We start from the raw sequence: 14,200 nt of genomic DNA on the forward strand, positions 1-14,200 counted from the left end.
TTATTATTATTATTATTATTATTATTATTATTATTATTATTATTATAGTTTACAGTGCTATTAATTGCTTCTTTCAGTCTCCTTGAACCGGGGCCAATCCTTGGTCCTGAGGTACCAGGGGACTTTTTTATTTGATGGACAGAAGCCTTCTCAGTATGTGCGCCGTTCCTAGGAGGACGATCTTTTGCAGCTCATTAATGTTGCTGGTTCCAAAGAACCTTCTTCTTCTTATTATTATTATTATTATTATTATTATTATTATTATTATTATTATTATTATTATTATTATTATTATTATTATTATTATTATTATTATTATTATTATTATTATTATTATTATTATTATTATTATTATAGCACCATCTAGGAAATTTGAATCACTCAGTGATGGCATAGAAGGGTTATTGTAATCCTTGCACTGTTAAGATACACCTATTGCAATAATGTTGTCAAAAGGCCAAATAGGAATTAATAAGGGAAAATTAAATTTCCACTGCTCTTAGATACTGCATGTGAAAAGTTACCGAATTTTATCTTCAGATTAACACCACACAACCTACAAAAAAGCGTTAACGTTTTCCTGTTGGCTTTTTCTTCCTTAGTCTGGCTTTGCAGGCGTATCTCCCTTCGATGTAAATTCTCCGTTATTCGCCATGTAATGCATGCAACAACAAACGAAAGTGTAAGACGATCGCCTTGACGCCTATAATTTCCGCGAAAATAGTCGGCTCTAATTGGTTGGTTTAATTGGGATCAGCTAACGTCAATGAGTTGATAAAAGTGGGCGGCATTCAAGAAACCCAAGTTCTCTGGTGATACGTCTAGCAACTATTGTAAGTGTTAGAAAGCGTAGGAAGCATAGCAATTTACGAAGTGAAGTGTTGGTAGTGTAGCAAGCATAGCAAACGTAGCAAGAATTGTAATAAGTAGTAAGTGTAATCGTACTAAGTATACGAAGTGTACGTGGTGTAGCAAGGCAAGTGTAGCAAGCGTAAGTAAGTGTGCGAGGTGCAGCAAGCGTTGAAAACGTAGCAAGTATTATTTTTCAATTATTTGATAATTGAAAAGAAATAACACTTACAAGAGCCTGTGAAACCCTTTTCCCTGACTTTTCAAAGTCTTGTTTTTACTCCCTTTTGATTATTAGTATTGAGTGCTATACGTTTGTTACGTTTGCTACACTTCGTACACTTAATTCCTACGTAGCGTAGTCTCTGTTTTAACTAATAGGTAAGCCATAGAATCAGCAACCGAAATCGGTTGGAAACTTTCACCAATGCTTTCAATGCATTGAAGGAGAGCAGTGTCTGACACTTGCAAACTGCGGGCGAAGTAATCTCGGACGTCCAATGGAATGTTGTTGAAGCTCAACGTAAGTGGCACAGTCTGTTGGTAGTAATTTAAGGACAGCAAAGAAGAAGGGACGGAAAGGGAGAGACAGTACGTGGAAGAAGAACGGAAGGCAAGGGAAAAGTGGAGGAGGAATGTAAATAGTGTTTGTTTTATTATTTTCGTTTTTATCCCCCTAAAAATCCAGGCCCCATTTTTTAATTACATCCCCCAAAAAAGGGAAAACCTTTTTTTTAGACAGTTCATAATAACCTAGGTTGAAAAAAATTGACCTAGGATGAAAAGATCAAGCTACGTAGGTTGAAATAAAAACAAACCTTACTTTTAATTCAACCTGTAACAGGTATAATATATAGTTATTTCTTCGTCTTTGTATCATGTAAATGTTGAAGTGCCTAGTACGGGAAAACGGGAAAGTACATATTTTGCAGTTAATTTATTCTTAAAGGTACAGAACAGATGTTAACATTTTATCAAAATGAAACCGCTTGAACTTTGAAGCCTATCGACATCTATACAAGAGGAATAATAATCTAGACCCCTACAGAGGAAGACATTTGAGTGAAATTCAATACGTTAGATCTACAACTAACAGCAATAAATTGTTATCTATCATAAGAACATCCTCAAGGATGGACTTAATTTCTGGCGAGGTAGCTAACGGGATCGTGACAAGAGGCCACCCCAAAGTACCCCTTTTTTCGGAGCTTTATGTAACGGCGACATCGCACGATTTATTGCTATAGGCTATCGCTATAGGCCTTTGCAGACAACAGAGCAAAGTAGTATGCAACGATGAAAGCAGCATGAGCTATAAGGACTACTCACAGAACTGGGACAATAAACGCTATTTACCCATGGGTAAAAGGGCTAGTGTAACCACAACTATTAATAGGGAGTTTAAGCAAAGACCACAGCTAAGGCAAAGACAACGCCACAAAGCAAGAATATGATTGGTTAAAAGAGGAAAATACTCGTGCACGTACAGCACTAATTTCCTTGCAAACAACAACGTGAAATCACCACATTTTAGGTTTTGACGACAACGTGAGCATATGACAATGAGCCTTTTATTTTCTATTTTTGATTTTAAAACCGTTCTTACCCATCCGGTTCCAGGATAGTTCACCTATGTTGTACAGATATCGATGAATGTGAACAAGACGGATTAATCGCGAAATACTTGCGATAGCGCCAAGTTATATTTTGGAGAGACGTTTTCAATGACGTTGCCGTTGTCCATGCTTAAAATCCCTCGTCATTGAAAACAAACACACACTCCTGTTACAAATACTAATTGGCTTCCCATACGTCTTTACTGGCATAATAGTAAATTATATATGCTAATTTATGTTTATCACGAATTACACTGTATGTTAGGGTACTGGCTTGACAAGACAGGACAAATGCGTGCGCATTTTTTTCGGTGGCGTGGTCAATCACATGTGGATCACGTGCGCGTGAAATGGGCGCGGTGATACAACAAACTCCAAAAAGCTTCGGAGTCGGGAATGGGAAAATAGAATTCTTACTGTTATGCAAATATATTTAACAATTATTCCATGAGCGCGCGTTGGATATGAGACGGTAAATGACCAACGAGGCGCGTAGCGCAGAGTTGGCTATAACCAACCAGTGTCATATCCAAAACGCGAGAATGGAATAATTGTTTTATTAAATTCCTTTAACTCCAAAAATTTGGAAGTACGAAATACGAGCGAAAAAGCGAGAAAATCCAAGCGAAATCGAGAAAACTTGATGAAGATGCGATGTTGTGTTATACCTTGTGCTCAGACAGACGTAGGCTTATCACAAAAACATTCTTGCCTTTTCGCGTACTTCTAAACGTCGAAATTGATTCAAACTTTCCACAGAAAAAGTTTTTTTCTTTTTTGTATTTTATTCAAAGAGAAATCTCGCTTTCCGGCGAAAAAATTTTAGTTTAGCAACGCATGACGCAATCGTTTACCATATAAGGTCAAACTAAGGTACATGAGCTGATAACCGAGATTGAGTGAACCAATCAGAGCACGCGAAATGCATTATCCGAGGTTGAGAAGATAATAATTAATAATTATTCCATTTGCGCTTTTTGTATATAGCCAACGAGGCGCGTAGCGTCGAGTTCGCTATTACCAATCTCGTATACAAAAAGGGTGAATGGAATATATGTTTTATTAAATTTTTAACTTTCGGTTTTGCTAAATTTTATTTCAGTTTAAGAAACGACCGGAAATTTATTTGACTTCAGGGCCAAAAAATTTCATGCAGAGCGACATTTGCCGCATTCATTTCCATATAAGGTCAAACGCAGGTATAATGGCTGGTAACCGAGATCCAGTGAACCAATGAGAAAGCTAGAATTGCATTATCTAAGGTTGAGAATTTAAAAATTAATAATTCTTCCATTCGCGCTTGTTGGATATGAGATGGAAAGTAGTCAACGAGACACGAAGCACCGAGTTGGCTATCACCAGTCTCATATCCAACAAGCGCGAATGGAATAATTTTTTTATTAAATTTCCGCTTGGACACTTGAAAATTAAAATTTCGCTTCCCGCACAAAGTTCTCAGTTTGGCAATACTTGACGCAGTCAGCCGGTTTCCATATTAGTTCATACGGTATATAAGCTGCTAACCGAGATTGAATAATAAAACCAATCTGAAAGCTAGATACGCAAAATCCGAGTTCGAATATAAATGGCTCAATTTGAGAAATCCAAAAGAGCAGTACGTAATTTGAAGCATGATACAAATTATCTTCTTTGCCGAAGTAAAAGCTGGGTAGATTTTAATCAGCATCATCTAAAATGTAAACAAGACCAGCGGCTATCTAATCACGAATTAATAAATATAAAAGCTCCTCTTTTAAAATCCATCCGGCCATCCATGCTTTCTTGGGTCACTTTTGCCGTAAATTTCCCTGTCCTTGATTTTAACTATCGCTTGCACGGCCGCAGAATCATCGCTAGCTGTAATGTTGTGTTTGCGCAACCGCAAACCGTCCTGAATCCCTTGGGGGATGCTGTAAGGAGGCTTTTCGATCATAACTGTCTTAGGGAAAAGTTGGTGGTGAACACGAGGATCGTCTACGGCTTTCGAAATGCCACGTGAAAACCAAAGCTCATTCATAACAGCCTGCAAGGAAAAGACCCCATCTTCAACATTAAAGTGTGTTAGTTCTATACTTCGAGCAATCAACACGTTTTCCTCTTCAAAATTAGCATTCCCTTGCGCAGGGGTAGGTCTCGGGCGTCCAATAAATCCGGCTTAGAGTCAGAGTTCAACAAGATCGAAATTAAGCATTCGCCAAAGTTCGCCTCAAAGTGCTATAAAGAATACCAAAAGTCAATGGAAGAAAACTGATACGCCTTACTGCTACCGACTGGGTCAATAGGTTTTACACTGACCGAGGGCGTGGTTTCGAACTCCGGTCCAATACATAAGGACTTAAAGTCACATTACCAACCTCGTTCCCAGGACGTCTCACCAACGAGAGCCCTGGTGGTGAAAAGCCCTGGGAACGAGGATTTCACAACACTTCTTTTCCGAGAAGACCGTTAAGCCATAGGCCCCGTCTCACAACCCTTGTTCATAAATTGTGTGGGGTGTTGAGCAACCCTTCGCCGCGGCACAATTCGCAGAAACAAGGGCAAGGAGTTTCAGCTTCTGGAGGGCACACTGTTGGAGCCAAACTCCACCACCTTGGTGAAGTTTATTTAGTTATCTTATGAACTGAACAATCAACGTCATCCCTGTCGCGTTCTTTGTTTCATTATGTCTTCAAGATTAAAACATGACATAATAGGCCTCAATCACACGGCGGACATCTTGAATCCCGAGGCATTGAAAGCTTTCGTTTTTGCGCACCGAAACTCGTTTCCAAACATTTCAACTCGAGGCTCGGAGTACGAAATCCGTTGTCTATAGCCAATAGGCCACCGCGCGAATAAGGCCCTTGAAAAACAACTACCTCAAATTTATGGCAAAATGTATTTGGAAGAGTCATGGAATCTCTCGCGTAGCCATGCGTTACTCACTAGACAAACCGCTGTTGTAATAAGCGGACCCCCTGAAGCACCCGCTACCAGTCTTACTCGTCCATTTTCATCAGTGAAAATGACAGGCGAAATAGAGGACTGCGGCCTTTTTCCGGGTTTGATGAAGTTGCTTTTGGAAGGTTCTATGCCATCTGGATTATCTTCGCCTGGTGTTGAGAAATCAGCCATCTCGTTGTTGTATATTATTCCAGTATCTGTGGAACGATATTTACATCCAAAGCTGGAACAAAGAGTACAGTTTGAAATTTATTCAGTTGATGTGGTAAATGGGGCAAGTTTGGGCCGTTCATTTAAGTCAAATTAATTAAGTCCGTTACGTTTGTATAGCTTGTTTGCGTATCACTTCAGATTTATTAGATAGCCTGCGAACAGGCTCCAATGAGCTGAGATGTTCATTTCGACCAATGGCGCACAATAAATTTCCCTCAATGGCTCCATTCCATTCAGTAGCTTTCGGCTGCGCATCTTTCGGCGACAGAAAATCGAAGCAACCCATTAACACAAACCGTTCGCAGGGTGAGTCACTAAACAACTTCAAGCCGTAAACAAACCGTCTAGTTCCCTACAACGAATTAATTTTCTTTCAGTTGTACACACGAGAAGATAATTCTGTTAAATAATATGAATACGTATTACTATTTAGTTTGAACGAGCCTGCCAGTGGGTTACAAAGCAAAAACCGGTAACTCTTAAATCAAAACAAATCCTGATCAAAACGTTTTTATTGCGTAACTTGAAGAGTCGTCATCAAAACGCGAAAATAAAGGCAGTTTCTTGAGGAAAGCGACTGTAGAATGTTTAACGGCAGCTTAAAAGGACCAGTACTTGCCTAAGTTATCTTACGTCGGAGGTAAACAATGGTTTGTTGTCAAACTCTTTCACTTACGAACTAAAACGCCTTTCGTGCGGAATCATTGATTACAATTTGTTTGATACTTACTAATAATTAATCGAGGAGGTCAGAGACACAGCATCTCCGTTCGGTGACAAGACAGACAGATGCGAGGTTCCGTAGTCTTCTGCAAACTGCAAGTTTCCGTAGTACGAGGCATTGCTGTGGGTTTGATTGTCCCAAATCTTTTGCCGCAACGACTCTGCAAACGTTTGGTTTGTCATCTTAGAGACAGTCTATGGGAAAAAGAAAAGTTTAAAGGCACCTCCTGAGTCACTGAAAGTCCAAGCAATGATATGATAAGGGTTTCATAGAGATGCACTCTTTTTTTTTTTTATAACGTCTAATTTTGTAGCTGAGGCTGAACGTTTTTACATATTTTTGCGATGTGACTGAGGTTGAAAACGTTCTTAATTAAGATGTTCTTAAATTTACATCAGACTTTGTTTCACCTGATGACTTTGGTGGTGTTGAAGTTATTTGGAACGATTGTAAATGAGAACTTCCCGTTATTACAAACTGAGATGTGTATAATGCAATAAGAAAACCATTGTTATGTTACACAAAATGATGCCCGCCTTACTGCGCCTTTCAGTATCATGCGGAACCCCGTTTCAGCGTGAACTCAAAAATCGGCTGTTAAAACTAATGGAAATCGAGGAGATGAATGTTGATTTACGCTGCACGGAAATTTGCAAACATCTCTCCGGTAATTAAAGTTAATGTTAAATTAAAGTTATATTGTAATTAGTCATATTTCAACTTTGTATCTTGATAACTGTGTAATTAATTAACTAATTGGCTGATGTCTTATTTTGTACTATGTACTTTGGGATTTTATTTAATAATATGTGTTCAAGAACAGTGACAGGACTTCTTTAAAAAAGATGGCCCGCCCAGAATACCTTCGCTAGTTGCGGGTCGCCTAGGACTATGATGATATTGTAATGCTCATAAACAAATAAATTGAATGAATTGAATTGAATTGAATTGAATAAGGTCAACCGACAAATACGTTTTTCGCTACCGTCAATCAAATGTTCGGCGGCTCCTCCAAGCTTCCGACTATTGTCGAGCGTGCAGTAATCAAATGATGATCAAATCGTTGAGCACAGTTCAGACAATATAGTCGGAAGCTAGTAGGAGCCGCCGAACATTTGATTGACGGTAGTGAAAAACGCATTTGTCGATTGAGGTCCGCATGTTATTGAAAGCGCAGTAAGTATTTGGGTTAATTTACATTAATTTGCCTTTATTTTATGCTTTCATTTAACATACAAATGAACAAAATAAAAACGTTCTGACGAATGTAATGAATATGTTCTTAAAATTTTGGTTAATCGCAGCCTCAACGTTCTCATAAAAAAGGTACTTAAGAAAAAAAAGGAGTGCAGTCGCCCAGTGCGGTTCTTTTAGTTGCTGTAGTTTTTAATTGTATTTCCAGAGATGTTCCCTAGGAATTGAGCGCATTCAAACATAAGAAAATGAAAAGCAGGGTAATGCTTAAAGGGGCAATTGCACAATTAACAATTATTCGCCGAAGGCGAGGTAAATATCGGTGAATAAAAACCGAGACAAAATAACCGAGCCTGATGTGAATAATTCTTTTCGTATAATTACATAGGTTATTATTTGAAATAGACATTTTCTTTAAAACACTTAATTTCTTTATCTGTCACCTGGGAGGCACGAGAATGCATGTTTTATGAGTCAAATGAGTCAAATGAGTCAATGACTCAATGAGTCATGAGTCATGAGTCAATGGAGTTACAGTCAATATAGCAATAATTTGTTGATTGAGCCTAATCCTCGTTTCAGTGATTACATGAAGGCCTAAGCACTCTCTGAAATTTTAGCTTTCATTTTATGGTTTAATTAACTGCACTAACTCGTTGACTCATTGACTCATTGACTCATGACTCATGACTCATGACTCATTGACTCATGACTCATTGACTCATTGACTCATTGACTCATTGACTCATTGACTCATTGACTCATTGACTCATTGACTCATAAATACTTGACCCTCGGGAGGCACGGTGGCCTCATGGTTAGTGCGCTCGGATCGAGTGGTCCGGGTTCGCGGGTCCTGGTCGAGGACATTGTGTTGTGTTCTTGGGCAAGACACTTTACTCTCACGTACGGTGCCTCTCTCCACCCAGGTGTAAAAATTGGTACCGGCGAATTTAATGCTGGGGGTAACCCTGCGATGGACTGGCATCCCAGCCAGGGGGAGTAGAAATACTCCTAGTCGCCTCATGCTACAGAAACCGCGGAGATAAGCGCCCGCCTGATGGGCCTTCTAGGCTCGTAGCAGACTTTACCTTACACCTCGACAAAACAGATGGCGGCCACCTTGAAAAAAACCCCTTAGGTGATTATCGTGTATTAGTATCACCCAACTAGTGGACTAATGCAAATCCTGCATTTTGATTGGCTACGCTACTAGAGGACTATTAGTACTAGTCCTCGAGTAGCGAAAAGTGTGACGCTTTCTCTCGTTTTATTCCCAAATAAATATTTCTTCAACTTGCATTTGCTAACTTTATTATTGCCTTTTCTGTCCGACTAGTAGGGTAATACTAAAACAATTAGACCCTCAAGGGCCACGGGTCAATAGGATTTACGAAGGCGACTTGAACGAAAACGCCACAAAACAGTAATGTGATTGGTTAAAAGAGGAAACTAATCGTGCGGCACATGCGGTACGCACTTTATTAGCATTTACTTTTGCCCTTCTTTGCATAACAACGACGTGAAATCACCAAATTTGAGCTTTTCGACGACAACGTGAGCATACAAAGCGACTCTATTATTCCGGCCTTATTCTTACTCTGAAACCTCTCGTATCAGTTTATTTTTAGGGTATTTCGTCCACACTGAACTATATTTTTGAGGTAACGTTTTCGTCGATTTCGTGCTCCAAGATCTCAGTTAAAAGCGCCCAATGTGATATATTTACGCCTCTTCACGAACTTGAGTAAACAACTGGACATGATAAGACCAACCTCATTGGTGTCGTTATTGAATGCGGGATCCCCCAGATGCGCCCTCCAGGAGAAACCAAATTTGAATGCTTCAATTATGCGATGATATGTCAAAGACGAATTGGCCGTATTAGCACGAGACTCTGACGTCATGTTGTACCCTGAAAAGAAAAAATGCAAAACGTTTTGCAATTCCTTTACACTACGTGACTTACGTCACGTTATGGGCAAATGATTGTATCATTCTAATGGACCTCTTTAGCTTGTACATTTTGTTTTCCCATTTCAGACCACGTGATGTTACTCTAGGGAACAGTTTCTTTCAAATGTCGTCTTATGCACGTGCATATGTATGCATAACTCATGAAAAAACAAAAGGAAAATTCCCTTGGGAACATCACGTGGTCTGAAATGGGAAAACAAAACGTACAAGCTAAAGAGGTCCATTGTCTGCGCATAAAAACGTTTGAAAACTAGGCTATTGTCATCCAACATTTTTGTGCCTATGTTGTGTTTTTCATGCATATGGCTTAATTTCTACATTTCCCCTTCAGTGCCTTCGGAATCGCAATTTAAAATTTTCTCCAGAGCCAAAGATTGCAACAATTCAACATCATAGCGTGCTGATACTTACTTCAAAAGCTCATTAATAATTCATGAGTGAAACAACCTATCAGATCACCGATCAAGCGTCACTGCATGAGCTTTAAAAACTGATAAATCTGCTTTTGAACAGCATTCTCATAAGGCATAGCTGTTTTTTTTCCTTGAATGCTAATGTTCTCCTCTCACAATTTGAACCTTTGTTTGCACTGCAGAGGGACACGCTATTTGTGCGGGAATGCTTCCGAAGCCGTTCAATAAACTCGTTGGTCGTGTTTTGTCGGGTCTAAGTTAAACCACTTCGCTTCGCTTCATGGTTTAAAGCCGGATAAAATACTTCTGCTCGTTTATTAAACAGTACACAATTCGTGGATCTTTGCAACTTACAAAAAACACACCTTTTAGAATATTTAACATCAAAGTTATCACCGGTCCGCTAGACGGTGGTGGAACCGTATACCACGTCATATTTCCCATTTGGTTGACTATGGCGCTTTTTCGCTGAACGTCGTAGTATTTAAGATCTTGTAGAGAAATGATCCCACCGCGCGATCGTATGTCCTGCACGATCCTTCTCGCTAGTTGTCCATTATAAAAGCTCTCGGGATCGTCCCGTACATCCTCGAGTGTTTGCGCGTATTGGGGGTTGGTGATATTGTCTCCTAATTTTCTGAGGTTTCCATGACCATCTAATAGCAGTTGCCTGGAAACAAAACAATAACAACGACGGACTTAGCGAATTGAGGTGACAATGTCTTGTACGTTTGTTGCAACTGCTCTCGCTAAAGATTTTCGAGTGAGGGAAAGAAAGCTTTTCCTAGCAGAACCACCTTAAATTTTTGCGTCTTCCAAACGCAGTTGTGTGTCGTAAAATAGCCTCACCGAAATTCTGGCCTTCTACTTTCCGTAACCTTGCCCGTCAAGCTATATCTTAAAAAATATCGGTCTAAAGACTTTGATCTCAACAGTGGAGTTTCCCAAGGACCATTATTATTCACTCACCTTAAACCTGGATCTTTCCGCAGACTGTATTTTTCTTTAACCATCGTTTTGTAAAGCGATTTGTTTATAAGAAACCCATATTTGGCTTTTTCAATTGCTGGTTGAACAAGCTGTTTCCATGGTAACCTTCCGTAGGCTTTCCAAGCCGCATAGTAACCACGCACTTCCCCAGGAACATCTGTGGCTAATGTACCTTGACGAGAAAAAGAAAAACCAGAAGTTTAATGAGGTGGTTTCGAGTTCCTCATCTTAAGAGGAAGGAGTTGGTGGAAGTTCAGGAACCAAGGGGAGGGGGGGAGGGGGGGGAGGGGGGGTGGGGGGTGTTAGCAGTCATCAATCCTTCGTAAACCTTTGACCGTGTTTTTCTACTGCTAGAATTGCATAAATTGTATCCACGTTTGCAGGGCTTTCTGGTTCGCACGAATAACCTTTTTCACGGTTAGTTTTTTTTTTCTCATTTGCATGATAACAATATAAGCTAGCATGTACGCGAGGCAATTTCGGGTTATTTTGTAGTTTTAACCCGAAATTGCCTATCACCCACGTTAGATTACATTGGAATGAAAATGAGAAAAACTAACCGTGAAAAGGGCTATTGATTCCCAGCGTTTCTTTGGGAGGTGGAGGCGAGAACTCGAAAAGAAAATCATTAAGTTGTGAGGGAAGAGGAAAATACTTCCCTTGATGCCCATAGAAATTTAATAATGGTATCAAATAGTATTCTCATTTGTTCTTACCATTGATTTCTTCGTAACTAATGTTTTTAAACATATCCTTGGTAGCTTTGATGGGGGCCACGCCTCGAAAGTCAAACACTTCGGCAGATCTTCGGCTCCGATTATAAACGAGCATAAACCCAGCCCCTCCGATCCCTGTCGAATGCATATTGATTACACCGACGCACAACATCGTGGCAACTGCTGAGTCGACGACTGATCCGTTTCGTTGAAGAATATCCTTGCCAATAGTTGAACACGGGCCGGCGTCCGACGCAACGCTAGCATGGTTGTACGGTCCTCCTAGTGAGCTCGGGTACTCTGGAAGCGTTATTTTCTCCGGTAGTTGACTCCTAGTGAACCAATATGCAACAAAAATGCCAGCACCGATACAAGACAGAACAAACAGGACGGAGCAAGCGATATACCAAAGTTTTCGTTTTTGCCTTGTTTCGGAAATAGAGAGAGAACTCCTGTGGGTAATGAAAAATAAAAAAAGGGCACAAATTTGTTACGGGACTAAAATGTATTCATTTTCATCACGAGCTTTCCTTCTCACGGGTTAACAATTGCGTGTAGAAAGTATTTACACGATTGAAAAACTATTCGCGACTTTGCGCTCATTTTTTCGCGCTTTGGACAAGTTGCTTTGAATACTCTCTTTTGCGAAGAAAAAAAATACATTGCCTTAGTTTTTCGAAACTTAATTCAAAAACTATTGTGTTACGAACAGGTTTCCCGAAGTCGAAAAACTTTTCTTCTTATGATAGGGGATTGAGGTTCCAACAGAGTCAAATAAACAAAGGAGACAAGTGATCCTCGCTATTATCTGGACAATTTAAGCAACTGTCTTTTACAGACACCTGAAAACTTAAGATAAAGACAATTAACTAAATTAAGACATTACTTTCGATTATCTTATTATTATGCAAATGTATTTCGCAACATCTCAGGCAGGAAACAATATGAGTTCTAAGAGCTTTTAATCAAGAGATTCGTTGGATATTTAAGGAACACAATTGTCACGCCATGACGCCGATAACGTAGTCAATGTGAAAGTCAATTCAATGAAAAAAAAAAAAATATTATTAATTTGCAAAATTGATCATTCCACTTTGTGAATTAGTTCAAGAAGCCATTTTCGAAATAACAAATATTCAGCTTATAATAGTGAGGCAGTGAGGACAAAAACAATGGAAACACTTCGGAATGAATGTGGAAAATATTTACATGTCATCCACTTTCCTTTGTATTTGTCCTCTCAACCTCTCTTTTTTCAAGCTGAATTTTAATATATCGAAAAAGGCCTATTCCAACCTTTCTTCCAGAATTTGTTTGCCAGGTGGATTCGTCACCAGAGCCTCGGAATCAGTGCTCGGTTCATGATCTTTTTGACACAGTCAAAGGAGAAGAGCTCGGGGGTCGAGAGTGATTGCCATAGCGATTTGATGGGTTGCTTCAGAGTCACGCAACACAGAAAGCGATCAGTTCGTCACGCTTGACACTCCGTTGACAGCTGTGATTGTTTCAGTTTCTTTGATTGTTTTTCTTACTAATAATCGGAGAGAGAAGGGATCCTGTTGTCCAAAACAGTGTGTTGGTGATGGAATTACACTTTATAGAATAGTAAGTGTTTAGCTTTACATTGGAGCCGTACTTCCTTTGATACTGAAGAGTTGAAAACAGGGAAAAATACCGTTCAATGAAAAATCTCGCGGGCAACAAATAACTCGGGAAGCAGAGAGTTCACTTATTGCATTGAGGAAATCGAAAAGTTTTATGCCCCTAAGTTGCCTCCTTCAGTCGAAATTAGAAATAAAAGAATGTTTTTAGCAGATTTCGGCTGTGTTTGTCAAGCTACTGGAATATTGCATGATTTGCACGAAGAATGAAAGTCAAAACTGACTCTAGTGTAGTAAGAGTAAGTTGCAACATTTTCATCTTCAGATCGGCAAGCATGCATATTTGGCACTCCTAACAAGCGCATTACTTCAGATGATGCTGTTCAATTTAAGGATTTCGCCCCGGTTTGCTAACAGAGAAGACTGTAGTTGGTTTAAAAGATATTTTGGAAATTGAACTCTAGTTTGCAAAGCAGCTGTATGCCCTTTATTCTATTATCGTTATTGGCTGCTTCCCGGTTAATGAAATTTAAATAACTGCGAAATATTCTCTGATCTCAATTCTCCTATTGTGACTGGCTACTTCGCCGTTAACGAAATTTCGATAACTGCGAAATAACCCCTCTATTGTATTGATGCGATTGGCTACTTCGCCGTTAAGGAAATTTGATTAACTGCGAAATATCTTCGCTAGAATATTATTGGGATTGACTACTTCGCAGTTAATGACATTTGAATAACAGCGAATTATTCATTCTGTATTATACATTGAGTGCCTTTGTTGCGAAATTTTATTGCTATCTATAGAGTAGAATAATTGCAAAATTTTCATTTGTAAAAGTACCGCGCTACAATATAGTACAATTCGCGATTAAACCTGCCTCACAACGAGAGTACGTTGCATGCCATTTGTTTTAAGCTCAATAAACAAGAATGACTTACTCGGCTAGATCGACCTCCCTTG

The 14,200-nt window shown here is 39.4% G+C and overlaps 1 protein-coding gene across 1 annotated transcript in view; it reads right to left on the bottom strand.

Annotated features, from left to right (window-relative positions):
• Positions 1 to 3,230: 3,230 nt before the first annotated feature.
• The window catches only part of LOC138045542 (glutathione hydrolase 1 proenzyme-like), an 11,086-nt gene continuing 116 nt past the window's right edge, over positions 3,231 to 14,200 (bottom strand). The window contains exons 1-8 of the mRNA XM_068892082.1: positions 14,179 to 14,200; positions 11,636 to 12,087; positions 10,899 to 11,091; positions 10,295 to 10,599; positions 9,315 to 9,454; positions 6,352 to 6,539; positions 5,391 to 5,631; positions 3,231 to 4,488 (exon numbers count right to left, since the gene is read on the bottom strand). The exon at positions 14,179 to 14,200 is cut by the window's right edge and continues 116 nt beyond it. Of these exons, the coding sequence (XP_068748183.1) occupies positions 4,219 to 4,488; positions 5,391 to 5,631; positions 6,352 to 6,539; positions 9,315 to 9,454; positions 10,295 to 10,599; positions 10,899 to 11,091; positions 11,636 to 12,087; positions 14,179 to 14,200 (1,811 nt within the window). The 3' untranslated portion in view covers positions 3,231 to 4,218. The remainder of the gene's footprint in view (positions 4,489 to 5,390; positions 5,632 to 6,351; positions 6,540 to 9,314; positions 9,455 to 10,294; positions 10,600 to 10,898; positions 11,092 to 11,635; positions 12,088 to 14,178) is intronic.

Source organism: Montipora capricornis, chromosome 4 (genome assembly GCF_036669925.1).
Source record: "Montipora capricornis isolate CH-2021 chromosome 4, ASM3666992v2, whole genome shotgun sequence".
NCBI lineage: Eukaryota > Metazoa > Cnidaria > Anthozoa > Scleractinia > Acroporidae > Montipora > Montipora capricornis.